Below are 24,800 nucleotides of genomic sequence, written 5' to 3' on the forward strand. Positions count from 1 at the left end.
AAACAAAACAAAAAAAAAGAAACCAGGCAATATTCTTCTAAAAAAAATTATTTATTTATTTATTTATTATGTATACTATGATCTGTCTATGTGTATGCCTGAAGGTTAGAAGAGGGCATCAGACCTCATTACAGATGGTTGAGCCACCATGTGGTTGCTGGGAATTGAACTCAGGACCTTTGGAAGAGCAGACAATCCTTTTAACCACTGAGCCATCTCTCCGGCCCCAGGCAATATTCTTGATTTTCTTTTTTTTTTTCTTAAAAGTTAAAAAAAAAGATTTTATTTGTGATATTTTTATTTGTATGTATGTCTTTATGGAAGTATGTTTAAACCTGTGTGTGAGTGCCCACAGAGGGCAGAAGATGGTGTTAGATCCTCAGGAACTGATTGTGAGTCACTTGGTGTGTGTGCTGGGAACTGACCTCAGGTCCTTTGGAAGAGAAGCAAGCACTCTTAATCACTAAGCCATCACTGCAGTCAACTTCTTGATTTTTCAAATTTATTTTCAAAAAGGTATGCATAATGAGATTACCTGCTTACAAAGCATTAGGATGAAGTGAAATATAAAGAATAATTCTTTTATGAAACTGATTTATTTAACTGTGTGGGGGAGGGTTGATACTTGCCATATTGTTTATGGAGGTCAGAGGACATCTTGGGCCAATCAGTTTATCTTCTTGCACCATGTTGTTCCAGGTATGGACTCAGGTCCTCATGCTTGTCAAGTGCCTTTGCTTACCACCCAGTGTCACTGATCTAATAGAGCTCCTTTTAAAAGGGCTTTCTTTGGGTACAGGGAGCAGTGCTAGGCATTGAGTACAGGGCCTTGGGCATGCTAAGTGATTACTCTACTGAGCTACATTATCAGCAGTTAGACTTCTTAAATGTTGACATTAATATTATTTGTAATATTATTGAATGTTGCTAATTATAATTATTGCTAGGACTCTCATTCTTAATATTATTTACTTGTGACTTTATTTTTACAAGGTGTAACATTATATATGTGTGTTTTGTGTGTTTCATATGTCTTCAAAGAATTAGCATTTGGTTTTATAGATGAACTCTACTTTTTTGTTATGTTTAATAAAATTTAGCATGCTGACTTCTTTTGATAACCATTCCTGTCTTTTCATTCAATGTGTATGTATGTGTGTGTATATGTATATACACATATATAGTCCTTGGTCATGGTGAGGCAAAACCTTATGGTAGTAGTAGTGGGAGGCTCTTCATGATGGATAGAAAGCAGAGTGAGGCAGGGTCTGGGGGTTAAATATAACTTTCACCCCACACTTCTGCATCCAGAGCCTCCCAACAGCAGTACCCACATGTGCCTGTGATACATGAACCAGTGGTACACATCTTATGTTCAAACTATAACTTCTGGCCAGGCAGTGGTGGCGCACGCCTTTAATCCCAGCACTCGGGAGGCCGAGGCAGGCAGATCTCTGTGAGTTCGAGGCCAGACTAGTCTACAAGAGCTAGTTCCAGGACAGGCTCCAAAGCTACAGAGAAACCCTGTCTCAACAAAACTATAACTTCTGTTATTTCTAGGATTTTGAAGTTATAAGTGTACGCATTGATCATCCCTTGGCCTAATTTAGAGCTTTCGGTTACTCACAGTGCTACTCACTATCTGTTACAGTGATCTGCCTGCCTCTAAGTGTGACCATCAACACCTGGCTCTTTCATTTTTTTTTTTAGAAGTTTACAGTAGGATACAGCAGTACATACTTGTCATGCCAGCAGTTGGGAGGTTTAGGAGTTCAAGGCCAGCCTCAATTATGTAGCCAGTTAAAAGTGAACATACAGTTTTTATATACACACCACCTTTGAACCTGTTGCTGTATCTTTTTACTGGAAGATTGTTAAATTTAGATAGTTCCTCGGCATTCCCCTCATTAGATTATGTTAACTCCAAAGATTTGAGAAGAAAGACGACTTAAATCATCATGATCAAATTAATTAAAGTAAGTTTTTTATTTGTAAACACAGGCTGCCTCCTTTAAGGAAGGATTCAAGAGGTCAGCATTGCACATGGGAAAGACAAGCTCAGGGGTGGGGATTTCCAAATAGGGGATTTGGTGGGCAAAATGAGTGGGGCTAAAGAAACAACATATGCATAACAAGTTAGTCGTAATGACCTCCTGAAACAAAGACATAAAACTGCAAAATAGTTATAACAGCCTTTTGAAATAAAGGCATGGTTGCTGTTCCCTAAAGCATGCAACACAGAACCATTTGTAGGTAAGGTTACAGGTCGAGCATAGCCTAATCCTTGAGAAACAGGTTTAACATAAACCGATGAACCTAATTTGTTTTTACTATAAGATGGTTTTTAAGCCTAAAGTGGATGCAGGCTGGTCAGTCAGTAACATGGTTTGTACCAAAGGAGTGTGTGTGTGATATTTATGTGTTTATATATTCACAGTTATTAACTTGGTAGATGACTGTGGCACTGTTAATATAAAATCCAGGCAATACTTGCTATAAGCAGTATTGTTAGTTTGGGAAAGTTATATTTACATGTACTTAAGATTACTTAAGATCTTTTATTTTTATCTGAAAACTGAGTAGATAGCCATGAAAAGAGTAGAAATTAATTCCCACTAGATCAGAGCTGGAAGTGAGCAGATTTTTATATCTTTTTGTTGTTGTTGTTTGTTTTGTTTTTTGAGACAGGGTTTCTCAGTCACTTTTTGAGACTATCCTGGAACTTAACTTTGAAAACCAGGTTGGCCTCAAACTCATGGAGATCCGCCTGCCTCTGCCTCCCTAGTGCCGGGATTAAAGGCATACACCACCACTGCCCAGCAATCATTTTGGTTTTGTTGTAATAAAAATAAGGTTACTGTTTTTCATGCCTTCTTTGGAGAAAAGTCTGGTTTGTATATAAAAGAGATTGGCATAGCATTTAAGTTTCGTCTGCCCTAATCAGTTATTTCTTATCTTAGTAAATACTTACTTGTTACCGACTATGTGCCAAACAAGGTTCTAGGTGTCTGTCACATGGGTGGTGTGACTACAGCAGACATGTCTACCCTCTGAAGCAGTAAACAACACAAAGAACAAAGATTCAGGCCTGGTGGCCTACACACACATGTGTTTCATAGCAAAGTAGGAGTTGAGGCAGGAGGATCACAAGTTGAAGGACCGTCTAGAATACATAGTAAGACCCTGTCTAGAAAAATTAAACGAAAACAGTAAATGAAACTGGGTACAGTGGTTTATCACTGTACTTTAGCACTTGGGAGAATGAGGCAGAAGGATCTCTATGAGTTTGAAACCAGCCTGGCCTTCTTAAGTGAGTTTTGGTTTGGTTTTTGGTATTTGTCAAGACAGAGTTTCTTGTGTTAGCCCTGGCTGTCCTGGAACTTGCTCTGTAGACCAGCTGGTCTCAAACTCACAGATCTTCTGGTTTCTGCCTCCTGAGTGCTTGGATTAAAGTTGAGTGCTACCATACCTGGCATTCTTAAGTGAGTTTTTACATCACCTTGGACTATAGGGTGTCATCATTTCTCAAATAAAATAAAATAGAGAAGATGAAATATCAAAGTATGCCAAGTGCTAATGAGAAAAACCTGGCTGGAGGAGAGAGGAGAACAAGAAGGCCTTCGTTGACACCGCTGTTGCAGTTTAGATAGGGTTGCGTAGGGTTACTGAGTAAGACGAGGATTTTGAATTACCTCAGAGGCCATATGGCTGTACGTAATTTCAGATATCCTGGGGAAATGATGTAGGTGGCAGCCCTGTCCTTGTGTCAGTCCTTTGTTGTAGTTTGTTTAATGAAGAGCCATAGGTCAATGCAGATAGATAGTGGAACTGGAGTCTGCTGAACATTTGTAGACTACCATTGGAGGGCTTTAAACAGAGGTATGGTTAATCATTATCAGAATTAGGATTGCTCTACCTGTGTTGTCACTGTGTGGTGAATAAAGGTACTTGTGGTGTATTTGTTTAGGTGATTGTCTGAATAGTCCAAATAGAGGAAATTAGAGAATAAAAGAGGTCATGAGAAATGTGTTTGGGTGGGTGGGGGGGTCAGGGTATAATCTGAAGGTGGAAATCGTTGATGATATGGTGATATAGTGGAGCACATGAATGGCTGAGGCTTTAAGTGTGAATAACTCAAGCCCTGTTAGCTAAGATGTAGACCACCACAGACCTAGTAAATACGAGAGGGCAAATATCAGGAAAAATAAATTACATAGCTGCTGATAAAATATTAAATCACTTTGTATACTATTTGTGTCATCTTAAATGTAAGAACATTTTCATTTATTATACACTGACCATGCTCCCTCACTCCAGTTAGTTCCTTTTCTTATACTAGATTGTTTTGCTTCTGCTTTCACATTGTGTTAGTTAGGGTTTCTATTGCTGTGAAGAGACACCATGGCCATGGCAACTCTTACAAAAGAAAACATTAACTTGAACTGGCTTACAGTTTTGAAAATTTAGTCCATTATCATCATTGTGGGAAGCATGGCAGTATGCAGGCAGACACAGTGCTGGGAAAGAAGCTGGGTTTTACATCTGGTTTGGCAGGCAGCAGCCAGTAGATGCCACACTGGGCATGACTTGAACATCTGAGACTTCAGAATCGCCCCACAGTGACAACACTTCCTCCAACAAGGCCACACCTCCTTACAGTTTCACTCACTATGGGCCTATGGGGGGCATTTTCATTCAAAGCACCACACATATCATAAATACATACATGATTTTGTGTATCTATATAAAATATAAGAACTATGAGAAAAACAATTGTCTTTGAGACTGGCTTATTCTTTAAATCATCTCCAGCTACACTCATTTTCCTGTAAATGGCATAACTTTGTGTTATGTCTGTGTGTGTAAATGTATATCCATCCATACATGCATGCACACTCACTTTCCATATATGCACATGTGCTGTGAATACCGTAAGAGAGTGTTAGGTCCCCTGGAGGTGGAGGTAGAGATAGTTGTAGACCACATTGTGTGTTAGAACTTGAACTTGAGTCCTCTGGAAGGAACAGCAAGCTCTTTTAACCACTCATGTTAAACTAATTTAGAGTACTCAAGTCTGTCTGTCTGTCTGTCTCTCTCCTCCCTCCTTTCTTCTTAATTTTTTTTATTTGATTTTGTGCCTTTCTTAATCCTCATCACAGAGGGATTGTTTTTGATTGTCCAAGAAAATTTACAGTGACCTCAAAACTTCACTGGAATTACTGGACTTTTGTGGGCTCCTCCTCCTTCTCTTCCTCCCCTTTCTCCCATCCCTTCTTTTTCTTTCTTCTCCCCTTCCCCCCTCCTTCCGTCCATCCTTGTTTTTTCGAGACTGGGTTTCTCTGTGTAGCCCTGACTGTCCTGGAACTCACTCTGTGGACCAGGCTGGCCCTGAACTCCTCCACAGCAAATCCTACTGGTGTGCACCACCACAACTGACAATCTACTGACTCCTGACTGAGTAGTTGAGGCTTCAGACAAGACTGACTGAGCATTCAGTGTTTCCAAGAATCTCGTTTGTCGTCTGGTCCCAGAGAAGCTGCCAGCCGCTACAGAGACTGTTATTTCCTATTCTTACTCAAACTGAAAGATTGATTTTCTTTCTCTTAGATGCTAAAAAGCAGGCTTTTGTTGTCACAGATACACTCCCAGAGCTCTTGAAGCAAATGTTCTCTTCAGATTTGGATGAGATTGTGTTTTCACTGTTACAAAAATAATCCTGACTAGAATAGCCCTGGCCAGCGTTGCTGCAGTTGCACATGTGTATATTGGGGTTAAGCTTGCTGGGAAAGAGGTTAGAAATTGGGGGAAGAAAATGGATGAATTGCTTGTTAAGGGAAAAGGCGATATTCTTATGCTAATCCAGGCTCTGGATAAGGAGCAGAGCTGCCAGGCCAACAATGGCTGTGGAGCCAGAAAGTCTGCAGCCAGAATAGTTCTTCTCAGAAGGCTTGTCAGACCAGGCGCCTGGAGCTGCCTTAGGGGGGACCCCTGGAAAGGGTTTCCTTGCCGACTTATGGAACTGGAAGCTGGCCAGCTTGCTGGAAATTCCCACACCTTTCTAGTATTAAGAAAAAATGAAGGCTATAGGGGAAGCTTGACAGGAAAAGGAAAGAATGACTTCAGGCTTGTTTTTTCAGCTGACTTCTGACTTTCCCTGTTTTTTTTTTTTTTTTTCCTATTTGTTCTTCAATTCTGATTAAATTGTTAGTTCAACATTCTTGTGTGTGAAATTTTACTTTTTTTTTTTTTTTAACTTGAGAAATTCTTGGGGCTGGAGGGTTGCTGCTGCAGTTGAGTACATGTTCTTCCTCCAGAGGACTTGGGTTCAATTTCCAGAGCCCATACAGCAATTAACAATAATCTACAACCCCAACCCCAGGGCACAGACATACATCCAGGCAAAACAATCATAGCACATATAATAAATAAATCTTTCTTTAGCCAGATGGTGGTGGCACATGTGTCTTTAATTCCAGCAGTCAGAGAGGCAGAGGCAGATGATCTCAGTGAGTTTAGTGCCAGCTTGGTCTACAGAGTGAGTTCCAGGACAACCATGACTACCCACAAAGAAACCCTGTCTCGAAGAACTAATAATAATAATAATAATAAAAATAATAAAATAAATTTTTCTTTAAAAAAGACTCCTAAGCCGGGCGGTGGTGGCGCACGCCTTTAATCCCAGCACTCGGGAGGCAGAGGCAGGCGGATCTCTGGGAGTTCGAGGCCAGTTTGGTCTACAAGAGCTAGTTCCGGGACAGGCTCCAAAGCTACAGAGAAACCCTGTCTCGAAAAACCAAAAAAAAAAAAAAAAAAAAAAGACTCCTAATTTTGCTCATGTTACTTTCCCGAGGAAACTGTATTAATATAGGTACAATTGTTAATGTCAATTTGATAGTTTTTTTAATCCATGCATCATTTTATAATTTTGATAATGCGGCATTTTAAATGTCTGCATGTGTGTTTGTTCTCTCTCACTCACTGATTTGAGACCTGCTCTTTCACTGAACCTGGAGGAGCTCCCAGCTAGGGCATTCAGCATGTTCCCCATGATATTCTTCTCTCTACCTCCCCAGCACTGGGTTTTCTAGGTGCATAGAACTCCAAGTGGTTTTGTTTGTTTAGATTTGTTTGTTTGTTTTTGTTTTTCGAGACTGGCTTTCTCTTATAAACCAAACTGGCCTCGAACTCACAGAGATCCACCTGCCTCTGCCTTCCGAGTGCTGGGATTAAAGACTTGCACCACCACCACCCGGCTCTGCAAGTTATTTTTATGTGCCTACAGGGGATCAAAACTCTGGATCATCTCCTTAGTCTCTGTTAGTGACATTTGCAAAACAGATATTTTTAATTTATGGTAAAGATTCTAATGAAGACAAGTGAGATGACTCAGCTGATAAAAACCCTTGCTTCTCCAACCTGACAAACCCAAGTTCATCCCCAGATTCAGTGAAAGGACATTATTGATTTCCCAAAGGTTGTCTTCTAAATTCTCCACTCAAATATCACACAATAATTTAAAAAATTAAGATTCTGGAGAAATTCTTAGCAATTTAAAGCACATATGTTTTATTTTTAAATGTTAGAATGAAATGATATCTCAGTATGGTTATAAAGTCAGGTTATACTGGACGTGGCAGAGCGCACAAGTAATCCCAGTACTTGGGAGACAGAGTGGATCTTTGAGTTTGAGACCATCCTGGTCTTACAGTGAGTTCCAGGACAGCCAGGGCTATTATACAGAGAAGCTCTATCTTGAAAACCGCGCCCCCCCCCCAATAAATAAAATCGGTTAACAGTTTTGCTGTTGTATTATGGTTGTAGAAACAGTTACTGTAAGACAAAGGAAAATTCACATTTTTATTACTACTAATGATTATATCAGTAACACCTATTTACTGAATATATAATACTGGGGTACGAGGTACTAACTCCTCTAGGTTAGTAATGAAGGAACACAAGCCCTTAATAGATGAACTAATATCCCCAAAGGTCTACAGAGCTAGTTCCAGGACAGTTAGGGCTGTTACACGGAGAAAAACCCTGTCTCAACTCCCATTCCCCCCCCCCCCCAAGTGTCTGCTTTCTACCCCTCCAAAGTGAGTCTTATGAAAATAATTTTAAAACAGAGCATGCTTTGGCTCTTTCTTTGAAGAAGCATATTGTCCACAATGTTATAAGTTTCTGGGCATTCTGTCTTTTCTCTTACCTGACTACTTTTTCAGACTCTTTTCATGGTGATTAGGTTTTTATATTTCAGTATATTTCTCAGAATGGTCTTAGTTTATCTGTTGATCTCCAAATTGTAACAGCTGACATTTATTATCACATACATTATCAAGAATCTACCAAAGTTAATCCTAGCACTTGGGAGGCAGAGGCAGGCGGATCTCTGTGAGTTCGAGACCAGCTTGGTCTACAAGAGCTAGTTCCAGGACAGGCTCCAAAACCACAGAGAAACCCTGTCTCAAAACCAAAACCAAAACAAACAAACAAAAAGAATCTACCAAAGGCATCAGCATCAGGATATGGTGGCACCTGACAGTAATTCCCAGCACGTGAGAGACTGGGGCAGGAGAATCATCACAGATTTTTAGGCTACCCTGGGTTCAGTTCAAGACCTGTCTCAATAATTGATCAAGCAAACGAAAAGAACCCACCACAATCAGAGTGTTTCTCACTTATGGTTTAATAAAATTGTGAGCAAAATGTCCAAATAACACAGTTCTAAAGGCTTACTCAAGTGGTTATTGGCACACCTGTTTCTTGCCACATAAGCCTTGTCGGACTGCTCGAATATGCTTAGGACAGGGCTGCTGGCTTCAGTTAGAGGACACGAAGGCAGAAGCTGACCTAGCAAGTCACTCATGTTTACACCTTACTTACTAGAAATGAGTCACTGAGTCTAGTCCATACTCTAGGGAGGGGAATTAGACTTCACTCTCCAGAGAATGTATCAAAGCATTTGTGGACATATGTCCAATCTTAACAGTGATCTTTGACTTATGGGGAGGGAGCTTAGATAAGAGTCTTAATAGTGTAGCCAATGCTGATCTCTGACTGTCCTGGCCTTCCGTGTTGAAATTATAGGTATGCACCACTGTGCCTGGCCATTAGTGCAATTTCTAACTAAACAGTGCTCTGGGACTCTTTCATCCAAAGAGTCTTAGCTTTTAATATCTCTGTGCTGTTGACATAATGGAAGATTTGTATCTTTAGCCCCAGATGTTTCCTTTAAGCTTGAGAGCCAGATGCCTAGGACACATTCCTTTTGAGTAATCTCAGATGTCTAAATCTGAACCCTTGAGCTCTTTTTTCTTTACTTTGACTAAAAATCTGCTTATTCACATTTTAGTAATTGCTGAGACCAGCAGTGTGGGGGTCATCTTTGACTCATGCTCCTTGACCCCTGCATCCAGCCATTATCAAGTACTGTATAGTCTTGTTTTTTAATTGTATCCACTCACTGAACTACTATCACTCTGATCTTAACCGCTATCCTAAATTGCACAAAATATCATTCTCCTAGATTTTCATGTCTTCTCACCCCTGCTTTGCTTCTGCTCTTGCCTTTTCTAGTTCCTTATGTAAAAACCGGATAACTGATACTCATCTCTCTTACATTGGAAACCTAAATCTTGGCCAGGCAGTGGTGACGCAGGCCTTTAATCCCAGCACTTGGGAGGCAGAGGCAGTTGAGTCTCTGTGAGTTCGAGGCCAGCCTGGTCTACAAGAGCTAGTTCTAGGACAGGCTCCAAAGCTACAGAGAAACCCTGTCTCAAAAACCAAAAAAGGAAAAAGAGAAAAGAAAATGTAAATCTTTCATAGAGTCCTTGTCCTTTTTGTCTTTTAACTTTTTTTGTTGTATTACACTGTCATATTCTTCACGGTTCAGAAGCATTGCTCCTTATTTGTCTGATCTCAGAAATCTTTGCATAGACTTTTAGCTTGATTTTCACATAGAAGCTTAAGTGTTAATCCTCAGTATTGCTTACAAGGGTCTTTCCATCTAGAATAGATCTGCACCCTCCAGGATTTCACATTTTTCCTATCTTGTACTTAGTGAAAATATGCTTACATTTCATTTTTTATTGCCTTACTCTATGTCAAAAGTATTTCCATCTTTTATTTTCTTCCCCGAGATGCAAGCCTCCCATAAACAACTTTACCCCCGTGCTGTGATTGACCCTTGTCAGTCTCATTTAGTGTCTGTGAACTCCATGAGAGGTGTTTTTTTTTTCTGTTATGACTATATTCTTGGTGTTTGATATGTAGGCTGATGCATAAAAGAGGCTCTTAATGAATAATTAGGGAATAATATCAAATGGCAAGAACACTGTTTACATAAGACTTGAGAATTTGAGGGGATCTAATGAATTAGTTTTCTCTCCCTTTCTGCTGGTTCCTCTTATATTATGTGACCCTTGATCCCATTTGTATGAAAAAGGAGTAATTTTTATGTCTTTTACATCCCTGTAGTTATCTTCTGTTTCTACTAATACCTAATAAGATTATGTTCATAGTTTAGCAATGTTCTTAGTACAAATAATGTATTGATTTTATAGTTACCACAAATTCTTAAACTATAAGAATTTCTCACAGTCAGTACTTTCCTCGTATATATACCAGACCATATCATAGACATGTTTGAGAAGAAGAAACTTTATTGAGTACCTGCTCTGTGCCACTGTAATCCTAAATACTTTACAATATATAATGTATATTTCATTTTATATAGTATAATTAATATAATGTATAGAGTAGCAATTAATAATGGAGTCTGAATTATAACTCTATCACTGTGTGTGATCTTTAATCTCTTCAGCCCACTTCAGTTATACTTTTCTTGTGAAGCAGTTATGGGAACTTGTTAATTAATTGTCAGCCTCAGGTAGATAAGATCCTGTCCAAGGAAAGAACAAGCGGTAAGCAGTTGTATGTGGAGATTTTTAAGCCAGTAAGGCATGGTGGTATATGGCTATGACCCTAGTGTTTGAAGGGCTGAGACAAGAAAACCATTGAGTTCCAGAGTTATAGACCAGTCTGAGTTACATAGCAAGACCCTGTCTCAAAAAACAAGCAGCCTGGTAGTGGTGGCGCACACCTTTAATCCCAGCACTTGGGAGGCAGAGGCAGGCAAACCTCTGTGAGTTTGAGGCCAACCTGGTCTACAGAGGGAGTTTCAGGACAAGCTTCAAATCTATTCAGAGAAACTCTGTCTCAAAAAAACAAACAAGAAAAGCATGTGCTGCCGCCACAGTCTTCTGTTTTCTTCTTAGTGTACTAAGGAACTTTCTTTGTGGATGGTAGTGATGGTTGGGTGAATAGCCCAGACTGGCTAGAACTGATAACCTTTCTGTCTCTGTGCTGTCCCTCCCCTCAAGTGCTAGAGTTAGAGGTATATACCACCATACCATACCCAGCTGAAACATTCAATTCAGTAATTGAATAATTTGATTACATTTGAGCAACCAGAGAAAGCTATTAATGAGGATTTTTTTCTTCTCCCCCCCCCCCCTTTTCTTTTCTTTAGAGTTGGAGTTGTCTTTCTGTTATTCAGCTTGTCTTAGAACTCCTAGACCTGTCAGCTTTCCAGGTAGAGGGACCTTAACGTGTATCCAACACTGTACTAGTTGGTTGAGATTTAGTATGTTCATTGTGGCTGATTTGAGATTAGGAGAGATTACAACTTTGTACTACATTATTTAAGCATTGTAATTACAGTGCCTTAAAAGTAGAGCTTTAATCTTTAAAAATATCTTTCAACATATCTGAGACTGTAGCTCATTGTAAGGCGCTAGAGTTGATCCCCCAGTATACACCAAAATTTTTAAAAATATATTTCTGCATTTAAAAGCTTGGTTAGGCTGGTTTTCCTCGCCACCCTCGAAAACTGCAAAATTTCATTATATTCATTGCCTTGTTTGTTCGTTTATTTTCCAGGAATCTGAAGAAAGCAGCTTGTGAAAGTCATCGTCTAGTGATTTGTTCTTCTGTAAGGAAATCTCATTCAGTAAAGCCATTTAAATTAGTGAAATAGTAGGACCAGTAAATCAAAGTGGCAGTGTACAGGATACGTGGACATTGAACAATGACTCAGCTTTATACTTACATCAGATTATTGGGAGCCTGTCTTTCCATCATTTCTCATGTTCAAGGTAAATTGATGCTTATTTAATAAGTCATTTCTGTATATATAAAGCACTTAAATGCCTTGATCTGCTTTTAGTTCCTGTTCCTTTTTAAACAGGTCATCCATACCAACACAACTCTTAAGTGAAGAAGCAAAGAAAAAACACGCCAAAAGAAAGTGTGAACTTCGTATAGACACCTTTTTAAAAACCTTAGCCTCTCTGAACCTTTGTTCTTATCTGTAACACAGGCATGAGGTTTGTCTAGTGAGGATCAGATGAGATTAAGTATAAATAGTCTGCAGTTTAGTGCCTAAAGCACAAAACAGTAGGTGCTTGAGGCTGAGCTTTAAAATTCCTGTCTCTCTGAAAACACAACAAAGAATAAGCACAAATAATAATTCAAAATTTGTTTTATTTTCATGAGAAGACTTTGGAAAATAAATGCACTTGTTTGTCTATGCTGAGTTCTAAAATTTCTCCGTAGAGTCTAAGCAGTTTATTTGTGGCCTCTGTTATGTACCATGTGTTCATAGATCAAATAGAGGTTAATAGTGATGTCTACTACTATTATGTGAACTGTATTTGCATACAACCCCCACACACAAGTAGTTTATTTAGGACAGTAATTTAACTGAAAAGTTAACATTGCTTTATAGAAGGCTTTGAGGTAGATCTCACCTTTTTTGTTTTAGAATTAAATTTTTGTATATATGTGTGTTAGTGTTTGTGCACAATGTGTGTACCTACTTGTGTTGATCAGTGTTGGCACTGGGTGTCTTTCCCACCTATTGTCATCTGAGAAAGGTGTCCAACTAAACCTAGAGCTTTCTAATTGGCTGGATTTGCTTTCCATCTTCCCAGTCCCTGTCCTGCCATCTTTATTTTCTGAACTTTGGGTTTATAAGTTGTAATTTTCTATATAGTACTGAATGATAAGGATTATATTTTACCCACATGAGGAAATTTGGATTATAATATTAAGCTTTTAAAAATTTTTGTGTTATTGCATGAGCATGAAATGAAATCTCTACCTTCTTTGTATTTACCTTATTGTTGCTTTGCTCAGAATGCAGAGCCCCCTCATCTCAAGCCACTTTATCTGTGAAATACGAGAATACGTAATATAATGCCTTTCTGTTAGGTTTTGCTGATCACTATGAACCAGAGTTGTCATGATTGTGAAGATAAATTAATAATTTCCATTTTGATAAACAAAATGCTTTATGTTGTTCAGGTCATATATAGATATACAGTATGGTACACACCTCTCTCTTTTAATTTTCTCATATATTACACCCTGACTACTGTTTCCTCTCTCTCCTTTCCTCCTAGTTCACCCTCCTTGCCACCTCCCTGTTCCCCAAGATCTACTCCTCCTCCTTTCCCTTCATAAAAGAGCAGGCCGCCTTGGCTATCAGTCCAACATAGTATAACAACTTACAACAAGACTAGGCACATCCCTTCATTAAGGCTGAATGAGGCAACTCAGTAACAGAAAAGCATTTCCAAAAGCAGGGTCTGAAACAGCCCCCACTCCGTCTGTTGGGAGCCCTACAAGAATACCAAACTACACAGCCATAACATAGGCAGAGAACCTAGGTCAGACACATACAAGCCCTCTGATTGCCAGTTCGGTCTCTTTGAGCCCCTATGAGCCCTGCTTAGTTGATTCTGTGGGCTGTTTTCTTGTGGTGTCCTTTACCCCTCTGGGCTTCTACAATCCTTCCCTCCCTGTCTTTTGCAGGATTCCCTGAGCTTGCCTGATTTTGGCTGTGGGTCTCTGCATCTGTTCCCATAAGTTGCTGGATGAAGCCTCTCTAATGACGATTATGCTAGGTTCTGGTCTACAAGTATAGCAGAGTATCATTAGGAATCATTTAATTGACTTTTTTGTCAGTTGTATTCAGTTCTATCCTAGCTCTCTGAATTATTCAGTTTACGTGGCCTGACTCTCCAGGCAGTGGCAGGTCTGGGCTCTCTGTTATGACATGAATCTCAAATTGGATCAGTCATTGGTTGGTTACTCCCACCCAAAATGTGACACCCTTAACCCAGCACATTTTGCAGGAGAGGCAAATAGTAGGTCAAAGCATTTGTGACTGGCTTGGTGTCCCACCCTCTCCATTGGAAGCCTTGCCTGGTTACAGAAGATGGCTGGGTCAGGCTCCATATCCTCCATTACTAGGGTCATCCTCGTAGATGGCCTAGGAGTTTACACTGCACTAGGTTTTTACCTCATGCATGAAATGATCCCAGTTCTAGTCATCTCTCCCAGTACTCTCCCTCAACCCCCGCTACCCATTCTCTCCTGTTCCCATCCCCACCAACTCCAGTCTACCCAGAAAAATCTATTTCCTCTTCCCATGTACACCCCCCCCCCAGCCCTCCTTGTTACTTAGTCCCTCTGGGTCTATGGATTGTAGTGCAGTAATCCTTTACTTAATAGTTAATATCCATTTGTAAGTGGTCACATGCCATGCTTGTTTTTTGGGTCTGGGTTACCTCACTCAGGTAGTTTTTTCTAGTTTCTAGTTTCATCATTTGCCAGCAAATTTAATGATGTCATTGTTTTTAACAGCTGAGTAATATTCCATTGTGTAAATGTGCCATATTTTGTTTATCCATTCTTCAGTTGAGGAACATCTAGGTTGTTTCCAGGTTCTGGCTATTAAGAATAAAGCTGCTATGAACATAGTTGAACAAATATCCTTGTGGTAGGGTAGAGCGCCCTTTGGGTATGCTATGCCCAGAAGTGGTATAGCTGGGTCTTGAAGTAGATGGATTCCCAATTTTCTGAGAAACTACCATATTGATTTCCAATGTGGTTGTATTAGTTTGCACTCCCACCAGCAGTGGAGGAGCATTCCCTTGCTCCGCATCTTTTTCAGCATGAACTATCACTTGTCTTTGATCTTCACCATTCTGACAGGTATAAGATGGAATCTTGAAGTCATTTTGATTTGTATTTCTTTGATGGCTAGGGATGTTGAATGTTTCTTTAAGTTTTTTTTTTTTTTTTTTTTGGCCATTTGAGATTCCGCTATTGAGAATTCTGTTTCAATCTGTATATCGCATATTTTAGTTGGAATATTTGCTTTGTTGATGTTTAGTTCCTTGAGCTCAAGTTGTTCCGTAGTAAGCTTATATTGAGTGGAATATTCTCACGTGATTTACACTTCTAGTCAGGAGTGGTAGCACACACCTTTAATCCCTGGACTCTAGGCAGAGGCAGGCGGATCTCTTATGTTCAGTGCCAACCTGGTCTACATAGTGTGATCCAGAACAACCAGCGCTGCATGTAAGACTGACTATCTAAAACACAAAACAAAAAACAAAACCAACCATACAAAGAATCAACACTTTTGTGTGCTAAAGATCAAAACTTTTTTATGTGTCGTTTGAAAAAAATTTTGCAGATAATTTCTGCTTTATGAATGCTGTGATTATAAGTGTTTGCCCCCTCATCACTATGGGCAACATCTTCTTTGCTATATTTGTTGTCATTGGTGTTGTGCAAGAGGCAAGGTGTTTGTTATACTATAGCATAGGCTGGCCTCAAATTCCTATCTCAGCCTCTCAAGGATTGGAATTACAGGTGTGTACCACCCAAGTCTGGATTCCACCACACGTGTTTGTCCTCTATGGTTAAATTGATCCTTTTGTTTTGTTTTCTTATTGTTACTCTATCAGGATTTTAAAACCTTGAGTCCTATTGCCTTCTCACTCTCTCTCTCTCTTTCTTGTTTTGTTTTGTTTCTTGAGACAGGGTTTCTCTTAGCTTTGGAGCCTGTCTTGAAGAGCTAGCTCTTGTAGACCAGGCTGGCCTCGAACTCACAGAGATCTACCTGCCTCTGCTTCTGTGTTCTGAGTGCTGGGATTAAAGGTGTATACCACCACCTCCCGGCCCTACTGCCTTCTTAAATAAGTGAATACTGGAGTGAAGTTATGTAGTTTATAAAGATTATTCACCTACCTAATTAGGAAGACTCACAAGAGACTAGAATGTCTCTCATTTGTAGCATGGCGGATTTCTCCCTTCTCATACCCTACCATTCTTCCCCATCTTTTACAGTTGATGTTGTTAAAATAAATGAGGCTTTTTTCATTTTTTAGCCATTTGGGTGATCATCAGAAGCTTTGCCACTGTGTTAACAGTACTTCCATCTGAAAGGACGTCATGGTGAGGGGCTGAGGAACACATTTGTATACAAATCTTACCTTTGAAGGATATTTGTTGGTCTCCACTGTTTTATAAACTGACTCTGGGGTACTGACTGTAGGAGGTTAAATTTGTTCTCTAAACTTACTCTGTCTCCTGCTTGCCTTTTACCTGCAGGTGGGTTAGATTCAGCTAGCCAGCACATGGCTCCTCAATCTCAGCAGTAACCAAGGCGATTCTTGGGCCAAAAGCCGTTTTTTTCTTTACTTTTCCTACCCGTTTTAGCAAGCAATAAAAGTTGTATCTATCACGCTTACAGATTTTAAATATCTCTGCCTTTGTTTCTGCTCCACTCTAACTCCCTTTGCCTACATATATAACTGAATACTTTTTCCTTATCCCATATATACTGATTTATAAATTTTTACTCCCGATTTAGTCCTGCTTCTCTGTTTCTTTAAGTTCTGATCTCTATTTTTGAGTGCTCAATACTCACATATCCAGCTGTGATCAAATTTTCTCTCATAGGTTCCTCACGTCTGATCACTTCTTTTTTGTTTTTGGGGGGGGGGTTCATAGATCAGTCCCACGTTCAGCGTCTCTTGAGCAGACCCCAACATAAACTATCTCTCTCTGGACCTGCGTGGAGGTGCGATAATAAAGACACAACTCACATGGCTTTATCGGGAGGGAGATTCTCAGTGGTCCCTCATGAAGTCCTGAGTTCACATGCTAGAGAATTCCTCCTGCTTTATTCTCCAAATAGCATTTTGTCTCCTAGGTAACCAGGTGAATGGCTTTTAGTCACATCCACATCTACCTGTCCGCTCTGTATGCTAGGTGGCACATAGGCTTGAATTAGCTCTCTATCAGGCATCCTCCAAATTACAAAGAAAGGAGCAAAACAACATCCTGACTTTTTGTTAGGTTAGCAACAACCTGTCTGAAAGGTTACGTGACCATCTCAGGTGTGGTCAGTGGCTTTAGAGCCTAGCTACCATACCCTATAGAAATATGGGCCTACAGATATTCCTTTTCAGTATTTGTTTCTATTAACAAATACTTATTCAGAAGTAAATTTCTTTCCTGAATATTAAGTATGAGAAACTTAAGGTCATTGCAGTTCAAGTTATGGTCAGATGGTCATGGTGAACAACTTTGATTCCAACACTGGGGAGGCAGAGGCGGGCAGATCTCTGACTTGGAGGCCAGCCTAATCTAGAGTTTCTTCTAGGACAGCCATGGCTACACAGAGAAACCCTGTCTCAGAAAGCAAAGAAACAAGCAATAATAATAATCCAAATTATGGAATTTCTAACTCTTACATTCTGCTTTCTTGCTGTCAGTGTGTATGTGTTATTTTCCTCATTTTTGTAGTTTATCAGTATTGTTAAATTTAAAATTGAGTTTAGTACAGAACCACTTCATTTTTATAGTGAAATTCTTGCTTATCTAATCCTTTTGGCTCTACCATTCTTTCTTTTGGAAGGGCCAGGTGATTTCACCTGAAAAATTCAGAGCTGTGTATGTTGTTACCTGTCATTTGATGCCAGAAACTCTGTAATGCAAGATCCCTATTTTATTATATAAGCTTTTGGCAACTTTTACTTTCTATAGCATGGTCTGGATTCAAACCAGTTACCCTGGGATGAAAGACAGAAAACAGGATCTGTTTCATGTTTTCACAGTTACCTTACTTAGGCAGTTCGAGTTCTCTGCAAGGTGCTTAGTAGCTCCATTTTCAGAGAAACATTCAAAAAGAATTTCTAAAATATAGTTATAAGTTTGAACCAAAAAATTAGAGGAGTTGTGCAACCCCCCCCTTCTGAAATCATTGGAATTTTCTCAGCCTTTCCTGAAATCTCTCCCCGTTTTCTACCTAGTAAATTGAAGCTGTCACAGCAGGCTGGAGGTCCCATTGCATGAATGTCACAAATATGACAGGGCAGATTCCTGAGTGTTGGCAACTCTGTACTCCTTAGTTCCCATAGGCTTATGGGTCAGGTTTTCAGAGGAGACTTCAGATTCCAGACTTTGAGAATTCCAGGCTCTGAATGCTCTTGTTACTCAGATCAGAACGTACTCTGGCCTCGAAAACTAGTCCTCAGCAGCTAGTATTGTAGACCTCTAGCCTAAGACATCCGATCCCCTGCCTGGCTCTTAACCCTTGGATACTTTCAGGAGCTCTTCAGCTGCCTAGGATCCCTAACTAGCTTTTCATGCTTTCTCACCAACTCAGTGTGTCTGTAGTACTTGAGAGCCTCTGGGGTCTGCCTCTATAGCCTGCCTCAGTGTGTCTGCAGTCCTTCAGAGTCTCTGCGGTCTGCCTCTGGCCACTGTGGAACTCTTAGCAACCTCCTAACTCTTAATTTTGATTTTGGTTCAAAACTTAGGAAGCTTTTTTGTTTTTATTTTTTTTTAAGTCCTTTATGACTACCTACATGATAAAGGAGCCTGGAGCACTTGTGAGGAGTGAGGGCTCCTGAAGCTGGGTTGTGACTTCAGCAGTAGCAGTGGTTCCAGTGGTACCTGCAGCTGCTATGGAGTTTCCTCAGAGGAATCTCTGGAGTGTTCACCACAGCTGCTGTTATAGTGACAGCACTGCTAGTTAGGAAAGAGGGCTGCTTATTTGGCAGTTCCTCACTCAGGGCGACTAGGCGCCAGGGAGAGGCCTACAGTTGTCAATCAAATTGCCAGTTGGCTGTTTCAAATAGTTTAGCTTATTGAAAGAAAAATTAAAACACTAAAGGGCCCTTATAGTAGGGACCTGTCCTGGAATTAAAATTCTCAAAAGTGTTTACCAGTGCTTAGCTCTTAGCTAAGTACCTTTACGGAGAGGGTTCTGTTGAAATAGGAACGGCGGGGCTGCGTCCCCAACACCCCGGCCGCTTGGCTAGCTTATGCCCGAAATAACAACACACAAACTGTATTCATTTAAAGAACTGCTTGGCCCATGAACTCTAGCCCTTACAGGCCAATTCTCGCACCTGGACTAGCCCATTTCTAATGATGTGTGTAAGCACCCCAAGGTGCGCTTACCAGGAAGATTCTAGCCTAAGTCCATCGTGGGTTGGAGTTGCTTGGGAGAGCTGAGCATGGCGTCTCTGCTCCAGCAGAGCTGTCGGGTCTGTCCGGGAGCAGAGCAGAGTCTGACCTCACTTCCTCTTCTGCCCAGCATCCTATTCTGTTTCTTCCGCCCACCTATGTTCTAAGCTATGAGGCCAAGCAGTTGGTTTATTATTACTTAACCAATGAAATCAACAGATTGATGTATGACACTCCCACATCAGGGTTCCTCTGCTCTGTCTCAGAACCATGGACCTTATGTCATTTGTGTGTCTTTCATTGGTATACAACTTGTAACTGGGCAGTCTCCTTACATCCTGCTGCATCTGGTAGTTCTCTATATATAATAGTTTATAAGTTGGTATTATCAAACTTATTTTAAGATGTATTAACTGCAATTATTATGATAAAAAACTCAGAAGCTTTTTTATTGAAGACTCTAATTCAACAACTTTTCAGGAATGATTATTTACAAATTTCATTTTTTAATACAGGGCAGAATCTAGAGAGTATGCTCCATGGTACTGGTGTGAAATCAGATTTGGACCAGAAGAAGCCAGACAGTGGAGTGACGTTAGCACCAGAGGATACCTTGCCTTTCTTAAAGTGCTACTGCTCAGGACACTGCCCAGATGATGCTATTAATAACACGTGCATGTAAGTATTTGGTTCCGTCCTTAAGAGTTAGATGAAAAGTATACTCAAACAAGTTTTTCCCCCCATTTGTATATGGTAACTTTATAAAGAAAAAGAAAATTCCTGGTTTAAATATAGAAATATTGTTATCTATCATTAAACAATTGATGATCATTAGTTGTATCATGATACAGCTAATTTATATGTTTTGATTTTTGAAACAGTGTCTCTTTACATAGATCTGGCTATCCTGGAACTCACTGTGTAGACCAGGCTAGCCTTAAACTCACAGAGATCCACCTGCATCTACTTACTACCTTGTGCTGATATTAAAGGCATGTAGCACCATGTCTGCCTTATTTTTCTTTTCTTTCGTGACCATTTTAATCATGAACTTAATGTTGCTCATTCTAGAAAACGTTTTCTGTTTTGTAGATTACCAAAAAAACAAAAACAAAAAAAAAGGTTTACCCAGTGTCTCCTTAGCCGGTTGCAGTAATGCATAGGTATACAGGAACAGTGTTGTGACAGTTTTGTTATTTCTCTGTGGACTTTTAGTCCATATCTGTTTTATATGACTTTTCATTTCCTACTTAGTTTTATGTTAACCATTCAATCCACTTATGGATGGATGGTCATGTAACTTGAGTTCATATTTTTAAAACACACACACATATATTATGTATTCATAATATGTGTAGATGTACGTAAAGAGATCAGAGAACAATTTGCAGTAGTCTCTTCTCTCTTTTTCTATGTGGGTTCCAAGAAAGGATCTCAGATTGTCAGTCTTAGACAGCAGGCACTTCTACCTACTCAGTCATCCTCTGGCCCATAGTCTATATCTTGGGGCCCATTGAAGAATTGACTTTCTGAATCATACCCCCTCCCCTGCGACAAAACAAAAAATAAAGTGTAATTCAGTTTCATCAGTCAATTAATTGTCTTTTTGTTGTAGCAGTAATAATGAAGGCCAAGTTTTGTAGTTCACTAACATTCTGTGCTCTTTGTATAGACTAGACAATGCCTAGAACTTGGTCTGTGAAATTATATTATTTTCCTTTCTACATTTGCTAAGGAAAAAACTCAAGGACACTGACATTAAACTGGTAGAACGTCATGAAACTAAAATATATGTAAAAAATTTTTTTAAATGAAGCTATTGAGACCGTCTCTGTTTTCCTGCCACATTCACTACAACGTACCTTTTAGAATCTTAGTCGTCTGTTTTTCCTAAGATGTGTCACTGTGTTACTGGGGGCTGCCGAATGTTCCATAGACAAGTTTGTTTTCATCTGTCACCATGTATATGTGACTAGCAGAGCAGTTTATAACAGCATACACACAGAGCATTTATTTAGTAGAACTCCCTTCCTACTTGACATAGAGTTCTCATTGCCCCTTTAAGCCTTAGTTAAAGCACACTACCCTTGATTTAACTTATTTCTAAATTGATTTTGCTAATAAATCATATAACATGCAGTTTAAATGCAAAAATACAAGGACATATTTAATTCATACTGAAGGACATATTTAATTCACATGTGTTCAGTTCTTTTGTGAGTCTTTTAAAATTTTTTATATTTATTTGGTATGTATGTGTATTACTCACATGTGCACATGCTAGCTTGCCAGAATTAGTTATTTCCTCCACCATGTGGATGCTGGCTTCAGGCTTGGTGACAGTGCCCTTAACTACTTATCTGTCTCTCTGGCATTCTTTATTAAAGTCTCTCTATTTAGCTCAGGGTGACCTGAAATGCAAGATCCTCCTGCTTTAGCCTGAATGTATTCTGGATGTGTACCAACCATGCCCTGTTCTTTCTAATATGGAATTGTATTTTTTTTCTCTGTTGTAGAACTAATGGGCATTGCTTTGCCATTATAGAAGAAGATGATCAGGGAGAAACCACATTAGCTTCTGGGTGTATGAAGTATGAAGGCTCTGATTTTCAGTGCAAGGTGAGATCTAATTGTCACTGTGAAATAAAGAAGGGTACAACTTAGTGGACAGCATGGAGTCCTCTAGCAGGACTGGACTGCTCGTCATACTGCTGCATGCTCACAAAACAGATTTGCTGAAGAAAGCCTGGCTTGTTAAATAATAGGATTTTACTAATTGAAGTACTGGATTGCTTTACTTTAAGAAAGTTTTAATGCAAAAAATGATAGTCACATTTATTTCTGGAGTGTAAGGTTTACTGAGAAGATTTTAAGATAATGGATAGTAACCTTTTCCCCCCAAGACAACAATATTGAATTCTCGTTGTAATATGTGGTGATTTGAATAAGATGTCTTCCATAGTCTCAGGCATTTGAATACTTGATTCCCAGTTGTCTGTACTGTTCGGGAGAACATAGGGCATGTGACTTTGTTGGATGAAGTGTGTCACTGAAGTCAGGCTTTAAAAGTATAAAAACTCATCTGTGAGTTTGAGGCCAACTTGGTCTACAGAGTAATTTCTAGGACAGCTAGGATTACACAGAGGAACCCTGACTTAGAAAACAAGAGTATAAAACTTCACATTCTGCTAGTTCTCTCTGCTTTCTTCTTGCCATTTGAGATGTGGGCGCTTAGTTTCTGCTTCTGCTGCCATGCCTTTCCTCTACCATCATATACTCTTAACTCTCTAGAGCCGCTAACCAAAATGAACTCAGTGTTCTGTGAGGTTTTTGGTCATGGTTTGATCACAGAAGTAGAAGAGAATAAATACAAGGTTTCTTTGCAGCTGTTTGAAAGAGCAGTAGCAGAGAGGATTCCTTCAGATTTTTCTAATTGTATATGGGAACTTTTTTAAGAGATCCTGCCAGTGTTTTTCAAAAACAGCTCTGTATAGAACAGAATATAATGTCAGCTTTGTCTACAAATTAATTCTGTTCAGAACTGGTTGGGTTCGTAGAAAAGTTCAGTGATAGGTTTATACTTGAAGTCATTGGGCAAGTGACTGAGTTTCATCCTCCATCTCTGGTTGCACAAAAAGACCTGACTTTGCTTTCTTTCTTTTATTGATTAAAAAAGAAACTGCTTTGGGCCTGGTGATAGGGCAGAACTTAGGTAGGCAGGGAGACAGAACTGAATTCTGGGAGGAAGAAAGCTGAGTCAGAGTGAGAGAGCCTCCATGGAGACACCAGGTCAGACATGCTAAATCTTTCCTGGTAAGCCACGACCTCATGGTGAACACAGATTAATAGAAATGGGTTAAATCAAAATGTGACGGTTAGCCAATAGGAGGCTAGAGATAACGGCCAAGCAGTGTTTTAATTAATACAGTTTCTGTGAAAATAAAGAGGGGGAAGTAGTGTGGGACAATTATCTATTCTGTCAATTATGTTTTAAATAAATGCTGATTGGTCAGTAGCCAGGTAGGAAGTAGAGGTGGGTAAAAGAGAACAGGAGAATTCTGGGAAGGAAGAAGGAAGCCCATTCCTTCCCAGTCCTGTCCAGATAGCCCAGAAGCAAGATGTGACCTGCCTGCCGAAAAAGGTACTGAGCCATGCGGCTAACATAGATAAGAATAATGGGCTAATATAAGTTATAAAAGCTAATACAAAGCCTGAGCTAATGGGCCAATCAGTTTATAACGTATGGCGACCTCTGTGTGATTTTCTTTGGGGCTTACCTGCTGTGGGAACTGGGCAGGACAGAATCCCCAACAAGCAGGTCCGCATGTTACAGCTCACAACCATCTGTAATGAGATCTGGCACCCTCTTCTGGCATGTGGGCATACATGGAGACAGAACACTGTATGCATAATAAAGAAATAAATCTTTTAAAAAAAGTATGATAATTATCTGGCATGGTGATACCCACCCTTAATTCCAGCAATTTGGCAGATACAGGCAGATCTCTGAGTCTGAGGCCTTTCAGGGTTACATAGTGAGACCCTGTCTCAGGAAAGAAAATAAAGAAGATAATCGGTATCAAGTTGCTATGTTTATTTTCTACTTAATAGACCAAAGAGTAATGTAATAGGTCTGATTTAGAATATATTAATACCTTCTTGGCTGTGCTTAAATTTGTGGTAAAAGCTGTTAGCTGTCATTCTAAAATAGTATATTATTTTTTTTAAAAAAATTATTTAAGCAGAGTTTGGTGGCACATGCCATTGATTCCAGGACTTAGGAGACAAGATCTCTGAATTTGAAGCCAGCCTGTTCTACATTGTGGGTTCCAGTGAGGCAGCTGTCTCTGTCTGTCTGTTTCTCTCTCTCTCTCTCTCTCTCTCTCTCTCTCTGTCTCTCTCTCTCTCTCTGTCTCTCTGTCTGTCTCTGTCTCTCATTATACCATGCTGCCTTCTCTCTTCCCCAATCTTTTAAGTTCTGCCTGTCTCTGCAGTGTCATACTTAGAAGTATCTTCATCTTCCTCCTTCTCCCTGGTTAGAAGGTGTGAACCACATGGCCATCAGCGTGGCTTTGGAGCATTAGTCACCCTTGCCTGGTGCACTCTGCTCTTATTCTTATAGTCACCCTTGGTGGGAAACGGAGGCAAAGGAGGAATTGAAGATTGGGCTCCTGCTTCCATCCTGTGCTACTACTGGGCAGTAATCCCTGGCTTAGAGACCTCTTACCCATGATTGCTGAGGATGACCTTTCTTTGCTTCCTTTCAGTTTGCCTTCTGCTAGCTGTCCTTACAGCCTTCTGGGACTGACTGCTTGGCATTTAATTTATTCATCTTCAGTTGTACATTCCTTTCTTTATGCTCATTTTCGCTAGACATGGGATTATTTCAGTGTTTGCAGTATAAACCCTCTTTTCTCTTTATGGATAATTTCAAATGAAAAACTGTCTTAAAAATAAAAAAGTCA

General features: G+C 39.8%; 1 protein-coding gene across 2 annotated transcripts in view; it reads left to right on the top strand.

The window, feature by feature from the left end:
* Positions 1-24,800, top strand: part of Bmpr1a (bone morphogenetic protein receptor type 1A) — a 102,194-nt gene that overhangs the window by 52,393 nt on the left and 25,001 nt on the right. For both annotated transcript variants that reach the window (XM_050140607.1, XM_050140606.1), the window contains exons 3-5: positions 11,941-12,155; positions 19,851-20,013; positions 21,852-21,954. In XM_050140607.1, the coding sequence (XP_049996564.1) occupies positions 12,089-12,155; positions 19,851-20,013; positions 21,852-21,954 (333 nt within the window). In that variant the 5' untranslated portion in view covers positions 11,941-12,088. The remainder of the gene's footprint in view (positions 1-11,940; positions 12,156-19,850; positions 20,014-21,851; positions 21,955-24,800) is intronic.

This window comes from Alexandromys fortis, unplaced genomic scaffold (genome assembly GCF_014885135.2).
Source record: "Alexandromys fortis isolate MF-2015 unplaced genomic scaffold, M_Fortis_MF-2015_v1.1 scaffold_46, whole genome shotgun sequence".
Classification (NCBI taxonomy): Eukaryota; Metazoa; Chordata; class Mammalia; order Rodentia; family Cricetidae; genus Alexandromys; species Alexandromys fortis.